General features: G+C 35.6%; 1 protein-coding gene across 1 annotated transcript in view; it reads left to right on the top strand.

Annotated features, from left to right (window-relative positions):
• N4BP2 (NEDD4 binding protein 2) overlaps window positions 1–23,076 on the top strand; it is an 83,702-nt gene that overhangs the window by 13,341 nt on the left and 47,285 nt on the right. Inside the window, exon 3 of the mRNA XM_060012670.1 lies at window positions 21,506–22,643. Within this exon, the coding sequence (XP_059868653.1) occupies window positions 21,517–22,643 (1,127 nt within the window). The 5' untranslated portion in view covers window positions 21,506–21,516. The remainder of the gene's footprint in view (window positions 1–21,505; window positions 22,644–23,076) is intronic.

Raw genomic sequence — 23,076 nt, 5'->3', positions numbered from 1 at the left:
TACTTGAAGCATGGTACATATTAAAAACTTTTATTAGCAAAATACATAGACATATATAGAAAAGTAGAAAAGTACATTGAACTCATGTAAACCCACCTCCTAGATTTAATGATTACTAATATTTTGCTACATTTGCTTTATATATGTGTATATTTCTATGTATATATAAATTTCCTGAGCGTTTTAAAAGTAAATGGTGGCAAATGAGGGTTTTTTTCTTTTTGTGTACTATACATTTGTATTATAAATGTTATATATATTTTGAACTTTGATAATTTCATTTAAGGATTAAGCTTGAAATTTACTCTTTTAAAAAATCATAAGAGGGCTTCCGTGGTGGCGCAGTGGTTGGGAGTGCGCCTGCCAATGCAGGGGACACGGGTTCGTGCCCCGGTCCGGGAAGATCCCACATGCCGCGGAGCAGCTGGGCCCGGGAGCCATGGCCGCTGAGCCTGTGCTCCGCAACGGGAGAGGCCACACAGTGAGAGGCCCGCGTATCGCAAAAAAAAAAAATAATTCATAAGACGTATTATCTTTGACATATCTTCCAGAAAAAGGATATTCTCCTATATAACCACAAAACCATTATCATTCCTAGCAAAATTATCAATAAGTCCCTAATATATAATACTTGTACCATATTCAGATTTCTCTAATTGTTCCAAAAACATCTTTTATTGCCTTTAAAAAATATGAAAATCTAGTCAAGAGCTACCCATTGTATCTGGCTGTCTCTTGAGTCTTTTTTAATTATAGAATTGTCTCTTACCTACCCACCCCCTTTACCACCCTCCCTCCTCCTCCCCATAATACAGATTTGTTGGCTCTGTTGGGAATGTCTGACATTTTGTATTGCTGATAGTTTCTTCATGGTCAGTGTAACTTTTTCCTCTATCCCCTATATTTCATATAAACTGGGAGTGAGATTTAAAGGTGTTTCAGGTTCAGGTTAGACATTTTTGGAAGAGTAGTTCATTTAGCAATGCTGTGTACTCATATTGTTTCACTTACAGGCATGTAATGTTTAGTTGTCCCACCATTTGGATGCTGTGTTTGATCACCAGGCCAAGGTGATGACCACCAGATCGTTTTATTGTAAAATTATATTTGTCTTTTTATATCTTGCAAATAATCTGTGGCATGGTACTTTGGCACCAGGTATGTCAATATCAACCTTTCACCTAATGATTTTAGCCTTCATTGATGATTGTTGATCAGCTATTTAATTATGGTTTACGATATGGTAATTAGTTTTAGATCCTATTACATAGTTGTCTTCAATAAAGAAGGTTTCCCTCATCAATTAGCGCTATTTTGTTGCCTTGAAATAATGTTTTACTTAAAAGACAGAATAAATGCTTAGGTCTTTCCCTTGTATAACCATTTCCAGAGTGTAATAGTCACCTCTAATGGCGGTGGATGAAGTTGGTCTTTTTTCTTTACTTTGTGGTTTTCTCTTTGGAATATGATATATATCTATATTATAAATATGGTATATATTTTGGACTTTGATTTCATTTGGGATTACTATTTGATATAAATTTGCTTTTGTTACGTATGTATATAATATATCATCATTTACATTTTTTTTAATAGTAAGAAGACATTACGTGGATAACAGGAAGAGCTGTAGAGTTTGCAGGTGTCAGCTGTGGCCTTAATAAGCACATTGATAGCATCAGTGATAGACAGATGGTAAGTTTATTGAAGTCTAGAGTGAGTATATTTTACACATAGGTTTTCAAGCTTTTATTTACATATTTGAGTGATTAAAGAAATCTCTCATAAGAAGGAAAATGTAATCACATATTTTGTTACTAGAATTTCTCAAAGAGCTTGTGGTTGCATAAAACATGCTGATCCAAGAAGTCTAAAGAACTGTATTGTGGTTTTCCCATTTAATGTGTGTTTTGGTGTCTTTGCTTCTAAAATACCACTTCTTACTCCTTCATATTTTACGTATTTTAGCCATCCACAAATATATTTTGTGCACCTATTTTATGTATGGGACTATGACTAAATGCCAAATTGGAGTAGTATGTATCATAATCTGTGTTCTCAAGGAACATGGCTAATTGGGGAAATAAACACATACAGATGAAAATATGTCAGTAAAACCAACAATGTGAGAATCTAAAATATCTAAGGAAGATTAGTACTGGTAGTAAGTAATGAAGGAGTATAGAAAGTGTTGAAGAATTGTAGAGAAATACACTTTCCTGCCATTCTTTGGCCCAAAGCTGTATATGGTTCAGCAACTGGCTTTTTCCCTTAAGAATATGTCTCAGAGATCTTTCTGGTTTCTACATTATACCTTCAACTTTTCATAGCTGCATAGCATTACAAAGCATGATTTTTTTTTGCCATAATTTATTTAACCATTCTTTATCAATAGTTAGTATGTCCAGTTATTACTTATAATAGTTCTTATGACAGATGGATGCATTTTAAGATTATTGGTTACCTTAATTTGGTTACATTTTCTATAAATACTGTCTTTTTTAGTGACACACCCTTTGGTACCTTGATGAGATTTAGTATCTACCTTCAGCTTATCAAGCAGGAGACTTAAAATCATCTTGTAGGGTAACTTACTCCCCAGTAAATGATTGTATTGGTTCTTGGTAGCAGTTGTTTCTGAGAGAGATGTTTTCTGATCTTGTCTGGGATTGTGCCATATTTGAGTCTTCTAACTTCCCTATATGTTCCTTATAGAGAGATGATTTTTGTTTTTGTTCCTTTTAAAGGGATGATTTTTGTTTTCGTTCCTTTTATGATGGTTTTAAAGAGCTAAAATACTATTGATATATTTGATTGTTAGTATCAGTTTTCTTAGGCCTGTTATTTCTAGATGGTTGGTATTGAGTATTAAATAGAATATCTTTCTTGACTGTTAACAGAAATTTATTTCTGGATATTTTTCCATAAAGATAAGTTCTTTAAAATTACTAGCCCTTATATGCATGTAACAGATTTATTCATAAACTGATACAGGAAAATTTTTAAGTGTTAGCACTGTGTTGATGATGTAGTGTTTAGTAGGAAAGTTTTTTCCTGAAGTGTTGTTTATTGGTATATCCACTTTAATGGCAGTACTGACCATTACCATACCACTTCTAGAGTTCATGTTTACTTCTACTACTATTTATAGACTTCATGTTCACCCTGAATTTTTTTTAATGGTTAAAAGAACATATATCCTTATCTGTTAAAAAAAAAAAAAGAACTAGAGTTAATAAGACCTCTGCTTATCATGCTGAAATTTTTTTTTTTTTTTTTTTTTTTGTGGTACGCGGGCCTCTCACTGTTGTGGCCTCTCCCGTTGTGGAGCACAGGCTCAGCGGCCATGGCTCACGGGCCCAGCCGCTCCGCGGCATGTGGGATCTTTCCGGACCAGGGCATGAACCTGTGTCCCTGCATCGGCAGGCGGACTCTCAACCACTGCGCCACCAGGGAAGCCCCATGCTGAAATATTTTAATGATAATCTGTGAGCAAGTATGTATTGGTTAGCTTCTCTCAGGTTAAAACTGAATAATAGAGGTAGAAGAGCTTGGAAAATGGGTATATGAAATTTATATATATATTCATGGTATCACTATTAATAACAATTTATATTATTTGTTTTTAGGTTCTTCATTTGAGAACCAGCCCTTTCACATTTCTCCATAATATATCAAACCTTCTTACCCATCCTAATTTCCCATATCCTTTTAGAATATTTAGGTCAGGTATGTATATGAAGAAGCTACACAAGCTTGTTTAGTGTATTAATGAGACCTTCTTTATGGAAAAATGAAGATATATAAAATCAGGTGTTAAAAGTTAAATGTGAACATTACTTAAGTGAATAAATAGGATTGAAGTAAACTGGATCTACAGAGTGATTGGGAGGTAGTGTCAGCTATGTATGTTTTTTGTTTTTTGTTTTTTTTTGTAGTACGCGGGCCTATCACTGTTGTGGCCTCTCGCGTTGCGGAGCACAGGCTCCGGACGCGCAGGCTCAGCGGCCATGGCTCACGGGCCCAGCCGCTCCGTGGCATGTGGGATCTTCCCGGACCGGGGCAGCGGACTCTCAACCACTGTGTCACCAGGGAAGCCCAACTATGTATGTTTTTATACTTAAGAGTTTCTTCCTATACTGGTTGGATACTTAAACTGCCTATATGTTTAGATCCTTTTCCATATAGGTAGACACAATAAAAAAAGGGGTGGAAGGATAATATAGTTTGCAAGCTGGAGGAAGTGTATAGGGAAGTCCAAGATTCACCTTTAATTGATAATAGTGGTTGTTTTTTCCCGTGATGATGAAAGAATGTATATATTATAGATTATTTGGAAAATGCAAAAAGTAGTTTATAAAAAGTAGATAAAAAAAGTAGTAGTTAAAAATAAAGTTACCATTACCCAGGATTTCCTTTCCAATCTAATATAGTCCAGTCCCATTTAGGTGTCTGTATAAATTATATTCAGTTTTGTGTCTTGCTTTCTTTTTTAACATAGTTTTTAAAAAAACTCTAGTTAATATCCAAAATATAGTCTTTAATGGCTGTATAAAATTCCATTCTTATGAATTTACAGGGATATTGTATCTAGTAGAGTCTAGCAAACCTGGGTTCAGATCCCAGTTTTGCTACTTAAGAGCCTTAAGCCTGATAACTTACTTTTTCTAGTCCTTAGTTTTCTTACTTATGAAATAGGCATAATATTAATTACTGTTTTAAGAATTAAGTAAAATCATGATCTTAACATTCTAGCTGGCATATGTTAAGTATTTAATACATTGTACTTACTGTCATCAGAAAGTTTTTTATCATTTCTTTCTCACCAAATATTTAGTTGTTTTCCATTTTTCTTTGTAAAAAGTTACAGTATTTTGAACATCTCTATATAAATATTTATGTAAATCTGTGATTATTATTATTATTATTTTTTGCGGTACGAGGGCCTCTCACTGTTGTGGCCTCTCCCGTTGCGGAGCACAGGCTCCAGACGCACAGGCTCAGCAGCCATGGCTCACGGGCCTAGCCGCTCTGCCGCCTGCGGGATCTTCCCGGACCGGGGCACGAACCCGTGTCCTTGCATCGGCAGGCGGACTCTCAACCACTGCGCCACCAGGGAAGCCCTGTGATTATTTTTTATGATGAGTTCCTAGAAGTAGAATCCAAAAAATGGGTCAAAAAATATAAGTAACCTAAAATTTCTTGATACATAGTCAGTGCCATTTTGCTTTTCAGAAAGGTTATACCAGTTTACACTCATCACAATGTATAAGAATTTTTATTTTACTCTAGCCTTGCTAACACTGGCTATTGTCATTTTTAAAAATTATGTTTTATTTAATAGGCAATATAAAAATGTTTTAATCCTGTATTATCTCTTTTAATTTGGTTTTATTAATGGGGTTAAACTTTTTAATGTTTATTGAGTATTTCTGTTTCTTCTTAGAATTCTGTACCTATTGCTTTCTCGTTCTTAGTTCTTTTTCCCTGCCTTAATCCTTTATTCATCAGCAGAAATTTATTGAGTGCTTACTATGTGTTAGACATTGTTTTAGTATTGGTATTTAATTTTGATATTTACTATAGTTTAGTGATGGCAATGCAGGAGTGAACAGAATTGACAAAAACATTTTCTTTCAAAGAGCTTACTTTTAGTGTCAGTATACTGGTATTAAACAAAATAAACATCTAAATTACAGAGTGATAACTGCTTTGAAGCAAAAAATAATGAAAGGGAGATGGAGAGAACTCTGTGTGCGCACGATTTTACACTGGGTGGTTAGGGAAAGCCTCACTACAAAGGTGCCATGAGTAAAGTCTTGTAAAAAGCAAGTCAGATACATATCTGGGGGGTGGGGAGGAGTGCATTTCTGGCTATGAATCAAGTGTAAGGGCAGTGAAGCAGGAGAATACTGGGTGAATTTAAGAAAGAGCAAGAGGGAGACTAGCAAGAAATGATGTGAGAGAGTTATTAGGGAACCAGACTGTTTAGGATTGTAACTAGGCCATTTTAAGAACCTGGGCTTTTACTCTGCATGAGATGCAGAGCTATTGGAGGTTTTAAAGCAAAGGAGTGACCTGATTTGACTTATGATCTACTGATTCAACGCAGTCCCTGTCAGTGTACTGTCTGACTTTGCAGAAATTGACGAGCTGACTCTAAATTTCACATGGAAAATGCAAGGGGCCCGGAATTGCAAAACAGTCTTGGAAAAGGAGAACAACGTTGGAAGACTCACATTTCCTAATTTTAAAATTTACTGCAAAGCACAAGAATCAGGACAGTGTGATACTGGCATAAGAATAGACATATAGATGAATGAAATAGAACTGAGAGTCAAGCAGTAAACTCTTATTCTCATGGTCAGTTGATTTTCAGCAAGGGTACCAAGACCATTCAATGGGGAAAGAATAGTATTTTCAACCAGTGGTGATGGGACAACTGGCTATCCACATGCAAAAAAATTAACTTGGACCCCTGTCGTACACCATATACAAAAATTAACTCAAAATGGATTGAAGACCTAAATGTAAGAGCTAAAACTACAAAATCCTTAGAAGAAAGCATGGCACATATCTTTGTGGCCTTGGTTTAGGCAATGGTTTCTTAGGACACCAAAAGTGTAAATGACAAAAAAAAAAAAAATTCATCAAGATAAAAAATATGCTTCGAAGGACACCATCAAGAAAGTGAAAAAGACAACCCACAGAATGGGAGAAAATATTTTATATTTGATAAAGGACTTGTATCCAGAAATACAAGGAATTCTTAAAGCTCAGTAATATAGACAAGTAACCCTTAACTTTAAAAATAGGCAAAGGATCTGAATAGACATTTCTTCAAAGAAGATATATGAATGCCAGTAAGCACATAAGTGATGGTCAATGTTAGTTATTAGGGAAATGCAAGTTAAAGCCACAATGAGATACCATTAGGATGGCCGTAGTCAAAAAGAGAGACAATAACAGGTGTTGGTGAGATTGTAGAGAAATGGGGAATCCCCATACAATACTGGTAGAAGTTGAAAATGGTGCAGCCACTTTGGGAAACAGTCTGGCACTTCCTCAGAAGGTTAAACATAGAGTTACCACATGATCTGAATATACATTGAATTTAGAACTGGCAAGATTTGCTGAATGATTAGACATGAGGTGTGAGGGAAAGAGGAGGCAAAAATGACTCAGTTTTTTTTTTTGCCTCAGCAACTGGAAACTTCTATTGCTGCAGTTGAGAGGATTGTAGTTAGGGGGGGTCTGCAGTGGAGTTTCAGAAGATCACTTAGACATGCTTGGTTTGAGATGTCTATTGGATACACAAAGTGGAGATGTTCAGTGGGTAGTTTGGTGTGGGTATGGAGTCAGGGAAGAGGTGCAGATTGGAGATGTAAATTAGTTAGCATTTTGTTAGTGTTTAAAGCCATGGAAAGATCACCAAAGGAGTGGGTAAGCTCCACTGTTTCCAAATTGAGTGATGAGGAAATCCTGAGAGTGGCACTGTCCTGAGAAGAAGATAATGTTAAACGTTCTTTGGAGGAGGGATTTATCAGCTGAGTAAATGTGGCTAGTAAGTCTAGACCATTAGATTTAATTTCATTTTCTCAATGTTGGTGTTAAAGAGATATACAGTCTGGCAACCTTGCTAAATTATCTGGGTAATCCAACAGATAATCTGTAAATTCTTTTGGATTTCATATGCACTCAATTTTAGTGTCTGAATAACGATGGTTCTATTTCCTCCGTTCCAATCTTTAGAACTTTTATTTCCTTTTCAAGTCTTAATGCTCTGGCCATGAGCTCTGGTACGATGTAGTTGATTATATGACTTTTCTTCTTTATTTTGTTAATATCAGGAAATGCATTGGTTGACTTTCAAATATATTTTTTAAATTAATTAGTTTTATTTTTGGCTGTGGTGTGTCTTCGTTGCTTGCGTGGGCTTTCTCTAGTTGCGGTGAACAGGGTCTACTCTTCGTTGTGGTGCATGGGCTTCTCATTGCAGTGACTTTTCTTGTTATGGAGCACGGGCTCTAGGCATGCGGCCTTCAGGAGTTGCAGCGTGTGGGCTCAGTAGTTGTGGCTTGCGGGCTCTAGAGTACAGGCTCAGTAGTTGTGGAGCACGGGCTTAGTTGCTCCGTGGCATGTGGGATCTTCCCAGACTAGGGCTCAAACCCATGTCCCCTGCATCGTCAGGCAGATTCTTAACCATTGTACCACCAGAGAAGCCTGACTTTCAAATATTTTGACAACCTTATATTCTTAAAATAAATTCAGATTAGTGATGCATTATTCTTATCAGTCACTAATATAATTTTTGTATTTTATGTAACATCACTCATAATTTATGTATTACTACTTTAATATTTTGTTTAGGAATTTTGTATCTATTTTCATGAGTGAAATAGGCTTGTAATTTTTCTTTCTTTTAATAACTTGCAGAGTTATCAGGTTATATTGGCCTCATAAAATGAGTTGGGAAGTGTTTCTTCTTTTTCTAGTCTCTGGAAAAGTTTGTGTAAGATGGGTATTAGATTATTTAGTGGAATTTATTTTATTTTTTTTTTATAAATTTACTTATTTATTTTTGGCTGCATTGGGTCTTTGTTGCCGTTTGTGGGCTTTCTCTGGTTGTGGCGAGCGGGGGCTACTCTTCACGGGCTTCTCACTGTGGTGGCTTCTCTTGTTGTGGAGCATGGGCTCTAGGCGTGCGGGCTTCAGCAGTTGTGGCTTGTGGGCTCTAGAGCACAGGTTCAGTAGTTGTGGTGCACGGGCTTAGTTGATCTGCAGCATGTGGGATCTTCCCGGACCAGGAATTGAACCCGTGTCTCCTGCTTTGGCAGGCAGAATCTTCAACACTGTGCCACCAGGGAAACCCGTAGTGGAATTTATTTATTTTAAAAAACTAGAAAAAAATTTTTTTTGGCCATGCACTCGGCATGTGGGATCTTAGTTCCCCAACCAGGGGTGGAACCCGAGCCCCCTGCAGTGGAAGAGTGGAGTCCTAACCACTGGACCGCCAGGGAAGTCCCTTTAGTGGAATTTATTGATGAAGCCATGTAGACTTGGAGTTTCTTTGTGGGAAGGTTTTAAATTACAGATTTCATTTCTTTAATAGATACAGAACTATCAGGTTTTTTAAATATCTGGTATGGTATGATGTTTGTTTTTTAAAAAATAATATGTGCATTTCATTTAAAGTTAAAAATTTATGGATGTTAAATTGTTTATGATATCTTCATCTCTCTCTTTTTTTATTTTTTACAACCAAGACAAAGAATTTATTCATTAATTTCAAACTAACAGGTGAAAAGGAAGCAAATTTCTTCCATAAATTGTATATAGACATATACTGGACTCCTAAAGAGATGCATCAGAGTCTTAAGATAATGAGAGTCTTGTAAGACAAGATTCATCTCTTTTTTTAAATGTCCGTGGGCTTGACAGTGATGTCTCCGTTTTCATTTCTGATATTGGTTGGTTGTGCCTTTTCTTTCTTTTTTTGATCACTCTTGCCAGTGATTTATTCTTGTGCTTTTTTTTCCCCCAGGGAACCATCTTTTGACTTTTTCGATCGTCTGTACTGTATAGTTGTTTTCTGTTTTCTCTTTGCTCTTTATTATTTCCTTCTTTCTAGTTTCTTTGGGTTAGATTTGCTGTTTTTTCCCCCCAACTGTTATTTGGATGCTTAGATCATTTATTTTTTTAGCCCTTCTTCTTTTCTAATATATGCATTTGTATGCTCCTCTTCTACACGTGACTTTGTTTCTCACAAGTATGGATATATAACATTTTTATTTGGTTAAAAATATTTTCTAATTGATATTAATAATTATTTTTAAAATTAACTTTAATTGTATGTAATTATAATGAATTCTTCTTTGATATATAGACATGTATTTCTTAATTTTCAAGTAATTTGGTTTTCTAATTATATTTTTGCTACTGATTTCTAACATAATTCCATGTGTACTTGAAAATAAAGTGTATTCTGTGGTTATTGGGTCCAGTGTTGTATAGATATTAAGTCGTTATACTTATAGTATGGCTCAAATCTTTTATGGCCTTACTGTTTTTTCTCTCCCTTTTTCCACCTCCTCCTTCTTCTCTGTGTGTCTGTGGTGGGGACCTCCTTGTTCTAATAGTTACCGAGAGAGGGCTTTCACTAGTTGAATGCAAATTTAGAACTGCTGCATCTTCCCTGTGGATTAGACCTTTTGTCTTTGACTTTTATCATTGACATAGGTTACTGGTGATTTAGATATGAGCAGTTGTTAGTGTAGTGGTAGAAATGGTGGGGGCAAAATCCTGTCTAAGAAAGAATGGAAGGAGAGAAATTGGAAAGAGTTGCCATTTTCCTGTATTTTTTTTTTTTTTTTTTTTTTTTTTTTTTTTTGGTGGTACGTGGGCCTCTCACTGCTGTGGCCTCTCCCATGGCGGAGCACAGGTTCTGGACGCACAGGCTCAGGGGCCATGGCTCACGGGCCCAGCCGCTCTGCGGCATGTGGGGTTTTCCCAGACCGGGGCATGAACCTGTGTCCCCTGCTTCGGCAGGTGGACTCTCAACCACTGCGCCACCAGGGAAGCCCCCCACTTTTTTTTTTGATATACAGGTATTTTACATTTAAATGTGGCTAGATGTGTTAGTACTTCTTTTTCTTTATGACCTTCAATTTGTACTTTTCTGTATATAAAGCTTCTTAACTTCCTAAAATGGGATATTCACTTGCCCAATGGAACTTATATTCTAGAACAGTGCTGTCCAGTAGAATTATGGCAAAGTTCACTGTGCAGTATGATAGTCATTAACTACATGTAGCTATTGAGCACTTGAAATGTGCCTAGTGTGACTGAATTTTTAATTTTACATCCTCTTTTTCAAAATTAGACTTTTTGAGATTGTAGATTCACATGCAGCTGTCATAAATAATACAGAGAAATCTCCTGTGCTCTTCACCCAGTTCCCTCAATGAAAGAAGCATGTTTGCAAAACTTAGTATGGCATCACAACCAGGTTATTGACATTAATACAGTCAAGATATAGAACATTTCCATCACCACAAGAGTCCCTCAAATTACCCTTTTATAGCCACACCTACTACTACCCTCTCCTTCCTCCTCCTTAACCTTTGACAACCGCTAACCTGTTATCTATTTCTATAATTTTGTCATTTCAAGAATGTTAAATAAATGGGGACCATTCAGTATATAGCCTTTTGGGATTGACTTTTTGTACTCAGCATAATTCTTTGGAATTTCATCCAGGTCTTGTGTATCAATAGTATATTTTCTTTTTATTGGTGACTAGTACTTCATGAATGGAAGTAACATAGTTTGTTTAACCATGTTACCCATTGAAGGGCATCTGAACTGTTTACTAGTTTTTGGTTATAATGAATAAAAGCTGCTACAGACATTTGTGTGCAAGTTTTTGGGTGAACATAATGTTTCATTTCTTAGAGATAAGCACCCAGAAGTGCAATTGCTTAATTGTATGGTAGTTGCAGGTTTAGTTTAAGAAACTGCCAAACTCTTGTCCAGAGTGGCTTTACCATTTTACATTCCCATCAGCAGCATATGAGCCATCCAGTTTCTCTGCATCCTTGCCAGGATTTGGTGTTGTCATTATTCTTTATGTTAGCCAACTTAATAGATGTGTAAGTAATATTTCATTGTAGTTTTAAATTGCATTTACTTAATGGCTAATGATGTTGAAATCTTTTATGTGCCTATTTGTCATCTGGATATCCTTTCGGTGTAATTTTTTTTCTGTTTTTTCCCCCCATTTTCTAACTGAATTATTTGTTATTTTTTCCCCCTCTGATTTAATTAATCAATTTATTTATTTATTTAAAAAATGTATTTATTTTTGGCTGCGTGGGGTCTTCATTGCTGTGTGTGGACTTTCTCTAGTTGCGGCGAGCGGGGGCTACTCTTCGTTGTGGTGCACGTGCATCACATTTTAGTGGCTTCTCTTGTTGCAGAGCATGGGCTTTAGGCACGCGGGCTTCAGTAGTTGTGGTGTGTGGGCTCAGTAATTGTGGCTTGCGGGCTCTAGAGCACAGGCTCAGTAGTTGTGGCACATGGGCTTAGTTGCTGTGCGGCATGTGGGATCTTCCTGGACCAGGGCTCAAACCCGTGTCCCCTGCATTGGCAGGTGGATTCTTAACCACTGTGCCACCAGTGAAGTCCCTGTTTTTACTTTTGAGTTTTGATAAAGTTCTTTTATATATTTTAGATACTAGTCCTATGTTAGATACATGGTATGCAAGCATTTTCTCTCAGTCTGTCACTTTTCTTTTCATCCTCTTAACAAGGTTCTTCACAGAACAAAAGTTTTAAATTTTGATGAAGTACAGTTTATCAATTTTTCCTTTTATGGATCATACTTTTGGTGTTTTTGCCTAGCCCTAGATCCTGAAGATTTTCTTCTTTTTTTTTTCTCTAAAAGTTTTATAGTTTTATGGATTTAAGTCCTTGATCCATTTTTTTTTAACTTTTTATTTTATATTGGAGTATAGCTGATTAACAGTGTTGTGATAGTTTCAGGTGCACAGCAAAGGGACTCAGCCATACATATACATGTATCCATTCTCCCCCCAACTCCCCTCCCATCCAGGCTGCCACATAACGTTGAGCAGAGTTCCCTCCTTGATCCATTTTGAGTTTTTTTTTTTTTTAATAAAGTGTGAGACTTAGGTCAAGGTTTATTTTTTTTTATCTGTGGATGTCTGCTTGCTTCAGTTCCATTTATTGAAAAGGCTATATTTTCTCTATTGAATTGCTTTTGCACTTTTGTCAGAAGTCAGTTGGGCATATTCATGCTGGTCTATTTCTGGGTTCTCTTGTCTGTTTCCAAATCTATAATTTGTTCTCAGATCTATATGTCTGTCCCTCCCCTGATACCATATAGTCTTGATAAGTTTAGCTTTATAACACGTCTTAATAATTGAGTTGACTGATTCCTCTTGCTCTATTCTCTTTCAAAATTGTTTTAACTATTCTAGTTCCTTTGTCTTTCCATTTAAATTTATTAATAATCTTGTCCATATCCACAAAAAATCTTTGCTGGGGTTTTGATAGGAATTGAGTTAAACTGTATATCAATTTGGGGAGAATTGACATCTTTACTATATTGAGTCTAACAGCCCATGAATCCATTCATTTACATTTTTGATATTTTTCATCATGATTTTGTATTTTTAGCATACAAGCCTTGTATATGTTTTATTAGATTTATATCAGAATATTTCATTTTTTGAAGCATTTGTGAGTCATATTGTATTTTAAATTACAGTGCCCATGTATTTATTGGTAGAATATATAAATACAGTTGCTTTTGTGTGTTTATCTTGTATCCTGCACTTTGCTGAATTCACTTATATGTTGGAGATTTTGTCAGTTTTTTGGGATTTTCCACATAGATAGCTATGTCATCTACAAGTAGGGACAGTTTTATTTTTTCCTTTTGAATCGGTATGTCTTTTATTTCCTTACCTTCTCTTACTTCACAGGCTAGAGCTTCCAGCATTATCTTTAATAAGAGTGGTGAAGGTAGACATCCTTGCTTTGTTCTCAGTCTTAGGAGGAAAGCATATAGTATTTTACTATTAAATAAAATGTTATCTGTAGAGTTTTTGTAGATGCTCTTAATCAAGTTGAGGAAGTTCTCTTATATTCCTATTTTTTGGGTACCTTTTGTCATGAATGGGTGTTGAATTTTGTCACTTTTTTTCTTCGTTCATTGATACAATTGTGGTTTTTCTTCATTAGCCTGTTAATATGGGTGGGATACTGATTTTTAAACATTGAGCCAGCCTTGTGTCCCTGGAATAAACCTCGCTTAATCATGGCGTATAATTCTTTTAAAATAAATTGCTGAATTCTATTTGTAATATTTTGTTAAGGATTTTTATGTCTGCATTCGGGAAGTATATGGGTTTGCAGGTTTTTCTTTTTTTTTTAACTGGCTTTGTCTGATTTTGGTGTCAGGATAACAATACTGGCTTCATGAAGTGAATTAAGAAGGTTCCCTCTTCCATTTTTGGAAGAGATTATGTAGGGTTAGTTAATTCTTCTTAAAAATGTTTGGTAAACTTCTCCATTGAAGGTATTTGGGCCTGGAGTTTCTTTTTTGGGAATTTGTAAATGGTGAATTAAATTTCATTAAAAATCATAGAGCTTTTATCTGTTTCCTGTTGGGTGAGTTTGATAATTTGTGGTTTTTGAGAAATAAGTCTATTTCATAGAAGATGTCAAACTTTCACATGTACATTTGTTTATAATATTCCCTTATTAGTCTTTTTTTTTTTTTTTTTTTTTTTTTGGCGGTACGCGGGCCTCTCACTGTTGTGGCCTCTCCTGTTGCGGAGCACAGGCTCCGGACGTGCAGGCTCAGCGGCCATGGCTCACGGGCCTAGCTGCTCCGCGGCATGTGGGATCTTCCCTGACCTGGGCACGAACCCGTGTCCCCTGCATTGGCAGGTGGACTCACTGCGCCACCAGGGAAGCCCCCTTATTAGTCTTTTGATGTCTGCAGGGTCTGTAGTGATTGTTTTTCTGTTTTTAGTTTTATTCATTTCTTCTCTGATCTTTATTATTCCGTTTTTCCTACTGGCTTTGGGTTTATTTTTCTCTTCTTTTTCTACGTTCTTGTGATGGGGGCTTAGATTATTGATTTGAGACTTTTCCTCTTTTCTAATGTATGCATTTAGTTATAAATTTGCTATAAATTTCTGCCATTGCTGCTTTAGCTGTGTCCTACAAATTTTGATATTGTATATTTTCATTTTTATTCATTTCCGTGTATTTTGAAATTTTCCTTGAGACTTCCTCTTTGACCCATGAATTATTTAGTATATTGTTCATGTTCCAAGTGTTTGGAGATTTTCCTGTTATCTTTTTGTTATTGATTTCTAGTTTGATTACATTGTGGTCAGAGAACATACTTTATATGATTTCAGTTCTTTTAAGTTTGTTGAGGTTTGTTTTATAGCCTAGGGTATGGTCTATTTTGGTATATGTTCTTTGGGCACTTGAAAAGGATATGTATTCTGCTGTTGTTGAATGTAGTGTTCTATAAATGTTGATTAGATCTTTAAAGGATGGTGTTATTGAGTGCTTCGGTATCCTTGCTGATCTTCTGTCTATTTACTCTTATTGAGAGAGGGGTATTGTAGTCTCTAACTATAATTGTGAGCTTGTCTCTTTCTCCTTTCAATTTTGTCAGTTTTTGCTTCACTTACTTAGTGGCTCTGTTGTTTGGTGCATACACATTTAGAGTTGCTACGTGTTCTTGGTAGACTGATCCTTTATGATTATATAATGTCCTCTATCTCTGCTGATTTTTTTTTTGCTCTGAATTCTACTTTATCTGATATTAATATGTAAAAATGTAATTTTATTTAATTTTAATTAATTTAAATTTAAATAGGCTCATGTGGCTGGTGGCTGCCATATTGACATTGCAGTCCTGGAAGATGGAGAGAGCTATGACACAATAAATTTGATTAAAAGGTAAATTTTATAGTATGTTAGAAGGTGTTAAGGGCAATGGGTGGTTAGCAGGAAAGGGAAATTGGGGCAGAGAAAGTGGGTGATATGACTTTAAATTGGGTAATCAAGGAAGAAATCATTGAATGTGACACTTGTGCAAAGATTTGAAGGAGTGAGAGAGTTAGCAATACAAATATCTTGGGGAAAAGTATATTAAAGGCCAAGAGGGAGGCGGGCCATAGTAAGAACTTTAGCTTTTACTCTGAGTGACATGGAGAGCCACTTGAGAATTTAAAGCAGAGCCTGATTCATTCTGACTTATATGTTGTATGAAGATCATTCTGGCTGGTGTGTTGAAAGTAGACTGTAGGGGACAAAGGGTGGAAACAGGGAGGCCATTTAGGAGACAGGAATACAGGTGAAAGATGACAGTAGCCAGACCAAATGGTTAGAGCAGGTTTTTGAGAAAATATCAGACATTTGGTTTTAGGTGTGTTACATTTGAATTGTTTATTAAATAGATCCAAGTGGAGAAAGCAAGTAGATTGTCAAAGTTCTCCAGACCTATCAGTCCCTGCCCTTGTGGAGCTTACATTTTACTAGAATATGGGTAGTAAATACTATACATAAATAAAACAAATGGATAAAACATACACTATGTTAGAAGGTAAATCTTAGGGAGAAAATTCAAGTAAGGAAAAAGGGATAAGTGGTGTTGGGCGACTGACTTGCTGAGAAGGTAACAACTGAGTAATGATAGGACTAATGATAGGAGGAAATACATCTTTTAGATACCTGGGATAATATTAGTTTAGGTAGAAGGGACCAAATGTAAAGGTTCTGAGATGGGAGCATGGCTGATGTTTGAAGAAGAAGGAGGCGAAGTATGGCTGGAGTGACATGAGCAAGGGAAAGAGGATTAGGGATGACAGCACAGAAGTAAAAAGTGTCTGTGTTATAGGCCCTTTTAAGGGCTCTGGCTTTTATCCTGAATGAGATGGGAAGCTAGTGGATAGTTTAGCAGAAGAGAGGCATGATCTGACCCTGTGGTTTAACTGAGTCACTCTAGTTGTTATGACTGAAGGGGCAAGGGTGGAAGCAAGGAGATTAGCTAGGAGACTTTTATACTAATCGGCTGTGGTAGCAATGGAAATGGTGAGGAATGATCATATTCTGGATACATTTTGAGGGTTGCATTGACAAAATTGGCTTACTGATTGGATGTGGGCTGGACAGGAGTCAAGGATTATTTCAAGGTTTTTGACCTGAGCCGTTGGAAGGATAGAGTTGCATTAATTGAGATAGGAAAGACTAGGAAGAACAGGTGTGAAGTAGGTGATCAGGAGCTCAGTTTTGGACATGTTAAGCTTATGATGCCTATTGGACATCCAAATAGGTGTTCAGTAGGCATTCTCATTATGAATACTGTTTTTGTTTTAAAAATGAAATAATTGTACTAAAACAGTGTACTCATTGTTCTGAAAATATATTGCATTTGTTAATATCTTAATTTTTAACATGTTCAATCCTGAAAAACTTGAATATTTTTGAGAGAGAAATTGTTTGACTGCTTTTTGGCTTTGCTGCCACCAGAGTTGATGGTACTTTCTTAAATAAAGATGTCATTCCGATTTTAGACATGGAAATATAACTATAGTCTGAGTGTTTCAACTTGCTTTCTATTTTAGGTCCTATTACTGCTGGATTGTGCAAGATATTTAACCCTATTTTCTTTGAGGTATGACTTAAATATCAAAAGTCTTAAATAAGAGAAGGGAAACATTTTAGTTTTGGAAGTCAGAATGCCAAGGAGAAGGAAAAATCTTGGGGGAAATCCTTTTCGGAAGACTACAAACTCTAAGGAAGTTGTATCCAGTGTTGCTAGTCATGAGGAGCCAACAACTACTCTTCCTTCCATGTGTGAGACAAAAGTTGATCAGGAAGAACTCTTCACCAGTATCTCAGAGATGTTTTCTGATCTGGATCCTGATGTAGTGTATTTGATGCTTTCTGAATGTGATTTCAAAGGTGAGAAAAAGTTTAGTTTGAACCCTTTGCATCTTATAAGAAGATTTCATGTACTATGCTATGACCAGTAGTAATATAGAAAATGACTACCTTATTTCTATTTTGTTCATCATTTTTTGAATATCTGCTGCGGGCAAGGTATAAGTTGGGTATTACAAGGGATATGAAGAAGGATAAAGCTTAGCTTCTTCTTTCAAGAAATGTACAGTTGTAAGTGTAAGATGTATGTGTAGATATCATATTCTATGTTTTATTTCTTTTTATCTTCCCTCTAGAATAGGTTGGCACTATTTGACGTTTTGGACCGGATAATCCTTTGTTGTGCGTGGCTTTCCTGTGCATCGTAGGATGTTCAGCAGCATCTCTGGCCTGTACCCACTATCTGCCAGTAGCACATTCCTCCCTGCTACCCCAGTTGTGACGACTAAAAATGCCTCTATATATCATCTTATGTCCCCTGGGGGCAGTATCATCCCCCAGTTGAGAATCATTGACCTAGAATGTAAGCTCCTTAAAGACAGGGATTTAAAAATCTTTCGTTTTACTGTTGTGTCTTCAAGCCCCCAAATACCAAATGACTCAGTAGGATCTCAGTAAATATTTTTTGAGTGAAAAGGTAATTATAATTGTGGAAATGAGAGCTGATTAAGAATTGAGGCTAATAGAGTAGTGTGGTTTCAAAAATTTGGCTTTGGAGTCAAGAAAATTAGGTTGGATTTCCAGCTCTGTCACTTAACCTCTCTGGTTTCAGTTTTCTTATCTGCTAAGGAGAATAATAATAGTATGTACCTCATAGGACTTTTTCAGTGAAGGTTGAGTTTTCGTTTTTTTGGTTTGTTTTGATAAAGTCTTCAGTATAGTAAGTTATTAATGACTTGTAATAAATTGTTTAGATGTATGTTTGCAGCCATACATATCAAATTTGACTGATGAGTAAATTAAATATTGATGTTTAGCATTGCTATTGGCCATGATTAGTATAAGAAAAATTATTCCAGATTTAGGGAGTTTTGGTAATGTGATAAACTTCCATTTTTTTTTTACATTCCGTGGTCTGTGATGTGAGCATATCTTATCTATCCTGTTATGATATGTATACAGAAAACCAGTTTTCAGCAGTTCACGTGATGCTCAGAAATGATAGTGTTTACAATTTTACTTGTGGCTTCAACATTTATTTCCTAATTTTGATGTGTTTAAACTTTATTTGTTGCACATACACTGACATAGCAATGAAGAATTACAAGGAAAATATATTACCCTTACATCCTAACAAAAAACATTTCTCTTTTCCAGGATCTTCTCTACACCTTGTTCATAAATAGTGATGTTTTGAGTAGTTTGAATAATAACATTGATGAAATTGTATATTCTACTTTTTAAACTTAACATAAGCATTTTTTTCAGTGTTGGCTGCAGTCTTTATATTTATTTTTAATAGCTTTCTAATATTCCATTGGGTTGTTGTGCTCTAATTTATTTAATTATAACTAAGTTTTACATGGATAATTAATATTGCAAAGAACATCTTGGTACAAATAAACTTTTCTGTCTTTTGGCTTTTTTCTCAGTTCCAAAGTTTTATTTTCTTCTATCACAGGGTTAGGACAGTTTTTGGCTCTTGGAAACATACTGCTAAATTGCCTACTAAAGAGGTGTGCCATATGGTATCAGCATGGGAAAGGGTGGGGTGGGATAAATTGGGAGATTGGGATCGACATATTCACACTACTACATATAAAATAGATAACTAATAAGAATCTACTGTATAGTACAGGGAACTCTTCTCAGTACTCTGTAATGACCTACATAGGAAAAGAATCTAAAAAAGAGTAGACATATGTGTATGTATAACTGATTCACTTTGCTGTACAGCGGGAACTAACACAACATTGTAAATTAACTACACTGCAATAAAAACTTAAAAAATAAATTTATTAAAAAAAAAACGGGGGTGTGCCTATTTGTAATGACACCAGCACTGTATAAGTATAGGAGTTTCGTCACAGCCTTTTGAGCATTGAGTGGTATTATTTTAAGATTTTAGGAATAAGATTTTACCTTTTCTTAATGCTACTTTTTTAAGATAAAGAGAAATGTTGAATATATTTGTGTATGATTGTTTATTAATTCTTGTATTGTGTGAATTGTTCATGTGCTTTTCATTGTTTTATACCATTGTTTTAATTTTTTTCAACATTCTGTGAAAGAACTTTTCTTTTGTGTTATATAAATATAGTTTGATCTTTTACTTATTTTTACTTAATACTGTTTTTTTCATTATATACACATTCATTTTTTTGGTTGATTTTTTTCTTTTGTGATTTTTCTATCACATAGATTTTTTTTCTTAGAAATACCTCTTATATTTGCTTTTTTTTCTTTTCTTTTTTCTTTTTTCCATGTTTAGGGCTTCTAGCTTTTGTAGCATTGCTATAGTCTTCTAACTGGTCTCTCTGTCAGCCTTGCCCCCTCCAATCCCTCTTTGTTTTTCTTCTTAAGGGAACATAATTTGGGTGCTTACTAGGTGCCAGTCCTTGTGCACAGCCCTTTTTCATGGATTATCTCATTTAATCCTCACAACAACACTATGAGGTAGGTACTTTTATTATCCACACATTGCAGATGAGGAAATCAAGGCTTAGGCAAGTTAAGTAGCTCATTCAAAGTGTTATTGCCAGCAAGTAGGGATTTAAATGTCGTTCTGACTCCTGACCAGAGCTTTTACCTACTGTGCTGTGCTGTTTCCACATTTATCTTCCATAAAACAAAACAAGATAAAACACAAAAATAATATAAAAAAGCCTCAAATTTCTGATGCTTAACAATTCTAATGGCTCTGTATTTATGTTATAAGGGAAAGAGCTCAGCAGTGGAGTCAGACATACCAGTCCTGGCTCTGTCACTTACTATCTGTGTGACTTGGGCTAAGTTAATGTACTTTCTGAACTTCATTTCCTTCATCTATTTGCTAGGAATACTGTAACTCATAGTATAATTTGAAGATTCAGTGAGATGACAAAGCATCTAGCCCAAATGCTATGACAGGTAGTTTCCCTTCAAGTTCCCTTAGAAAATAAAATTGATATTTCTTACCATGAAATACAGGACCCTTCCCAATTTCCGTTTCCAGTTTTATCTCCTCTTACCCACCATACTACTTGTACTCGCATTCCAACAAACTTCTCTTAATACCTTAAACATGCTTCGTGTTTTCAAGACTGGCTTTGCCTTTCCCTTCTGTGTCTGACAAGTTTCTTTTTGATCTTCGACTCCCAGTTCACATATTACCTTATGTGAAATCTTTCCTTACTCTCCTATAAGGCTGTTAAGGCATTTGTATATTATAAAAAGTGTGCATTATTTAACCTATATTATAGTGTGATTGTCTTCTAACGTAATTATCTGTAATTGCCTCCATTAGACTGCAAAAATCCTTTGAGTGTAGTTAAAAGCCGTCTTATTCATCATTGTACAAAGTATGTCTGATACGTAGTACATGCTCATACATATTTTTTTGTATTAAGTGAAATTCATAGCATGGACCATATATACAAATTACATTTACTAGGAGAGTACTTAAAATACTTCATACTTAAAAGGACATGCAGTAGGTTAGTATTTGTTGAGTAAATCAACTGATTTTAGGATCTGTATAAACAACCCTAATGTATATAATTACAGATATTTTTACTTTTAATCAATAAATTCATCAGAGAATATCTACTTGATGGCAGTTCATTAGCCTAGTTTACTACTGTTTGTTTGAAAGTAACATTGCATGTCTTCATAATTTAAACCTTTCACTGATACAGACTGATATATTAGTAAAATATTAATTTAAGGAATGACTTGAATACTTATAAATTTCTCTGTATTTCATTCAATGTGAATTCTAGTATAATTTTATGTGGATTTTAATTAAATTATATTTTACTGTTTTCAATACATACGGATATATTTTGTTGTCGTTCTTGTTGTTGTACAGTTGAAAATGCCATGGATTGTCTATTAGAATTATCAGCCACTGACGCTAAAATAGAAGAATCGCCTTCAAAAAGCTTCGTTGCTTCTGAGAACCAAGTAGATGCAGTGGGATGTGAAATAATGGAAAAGTGTCCTCCTGAAGAAGAGAATGAAGATTCAAAAATGGATTCATTTTTGGACATGCAGCTAACTGAAGACTTAGATTCCTTAATACAGAATGCTTTTGAGAAATTGAACTCTTCTCCTGATGACCATGCATACTCATTTTTGCCTTTGCAAGATGTTAATAATCTTAGTAACCCGAGTGCATTTATAAATTCAGATTCAAGTAGTACGACTCCCATTCTTTCTACCCAAAATATGGATTTGAACAGTGAAAATGTAGAGAGTTCTACCTCTACATTAAGTTCAAATTCCTTAACTTCACATTCACTTTCAAATGAGTCCAAAAGTTTTACAAAGGATAACACATTGGCATTGGAAGATTCTCTTCTCAGTAGTTCTTTAAATGTAGCAAATGACACTACGATGGATTGTAGTAACCAAATTCAGAAAGAGCTTTTAGAATCTGTGTGTGTCGAGACTCAGTTCTCTCAAGCCCCTGTAGATTTGGATGCCAACGAACTTCAGGCGCCTTTAAACCTTACTGTGCAAAATCTGGGGCTTGGTTTACTAGGTACAGATGGAGATCAGAAATCTTCTGTCCCTGATGTTTTTGTACCTTCTGAAGAATTCAATTTCCAGTCACACAAACAGACTGAACTGCTACCAAAGGGGAAGGATGTGAACTACTGCCCAGTACTTACCCCTCTCCCTCTACTGCTGCCTCCTCCTCCCCCTCCACCAATGTGGAATCCAATGATTCCTGCTTTTGACCTCTTTCAAGGAAACCATGGCTTTGTAGCTCCTGTTGTAACCACAGCTGCACACTGGAGACCTGTCAACTATACATTTCCACCCCCGGTTATTTCTCATACTTCCCCAACAAAGGTATGGAGAAATAAAGAGGGAACAAGTGCTTATCAGGTACAAGAAACTCCAGCTTCTCAGGTTGTAAGAAAGAAGACATCATCTTATGTTGGACTAGTTCTTGTTCTTCTCAGAGGGCTTCCGGGATCAGGAAAATCTTTTTTGGCAAGGTATGAGGTTTAATTGACTTTAAAGAAAGAGTGTAATGCATGAACTTGAATATTTATAACAGCGTAAATATGTGGAATACTTTTAGTTCATAGAGATGTTTACTAATTTTTTTAAACTTTGTAGCTAATAGCACTGTTTTCTCTAGAAGTTTTTATTGAATTCTTTCATCTCAGAATATTTTGAGAGACAGAATAGAGGAAAATATTAAAGATGATTCCAAGATTGTGAACTTGTGAAATCAACAGAAATAAGTTCATGTGGAAGAGAACTAATTTGAGTGGGAGAAAGATGAATTCAGCTTTGATTATAGAGATAAAGGGCCATAATTGATTTTGAATTCAAGGAAGTCTTATACACAAGAATTCTACTGGTAGTTGGAGATTTGGAAGTGTAGCATGTTGTTAAATAAGGTTTTAGAAATGTATGTTTGAA

The sequence above is a fragment of the Delphinus delphis genome, chromosome 5, assembly GCF_949987515.2.
Source record: "Delphinus delphis chromosome 5, mDelDel1.2, whole genome shotgun sequence".
NCBI lineage: Eukaryota > Metazoa > Chordata > Mammalia > Artiodactyla > Delphinidae > Delphinus > Delphinus delphis.
This window is presented reverse-complemented; position numbering and strand designations above follow the sequence as displayed.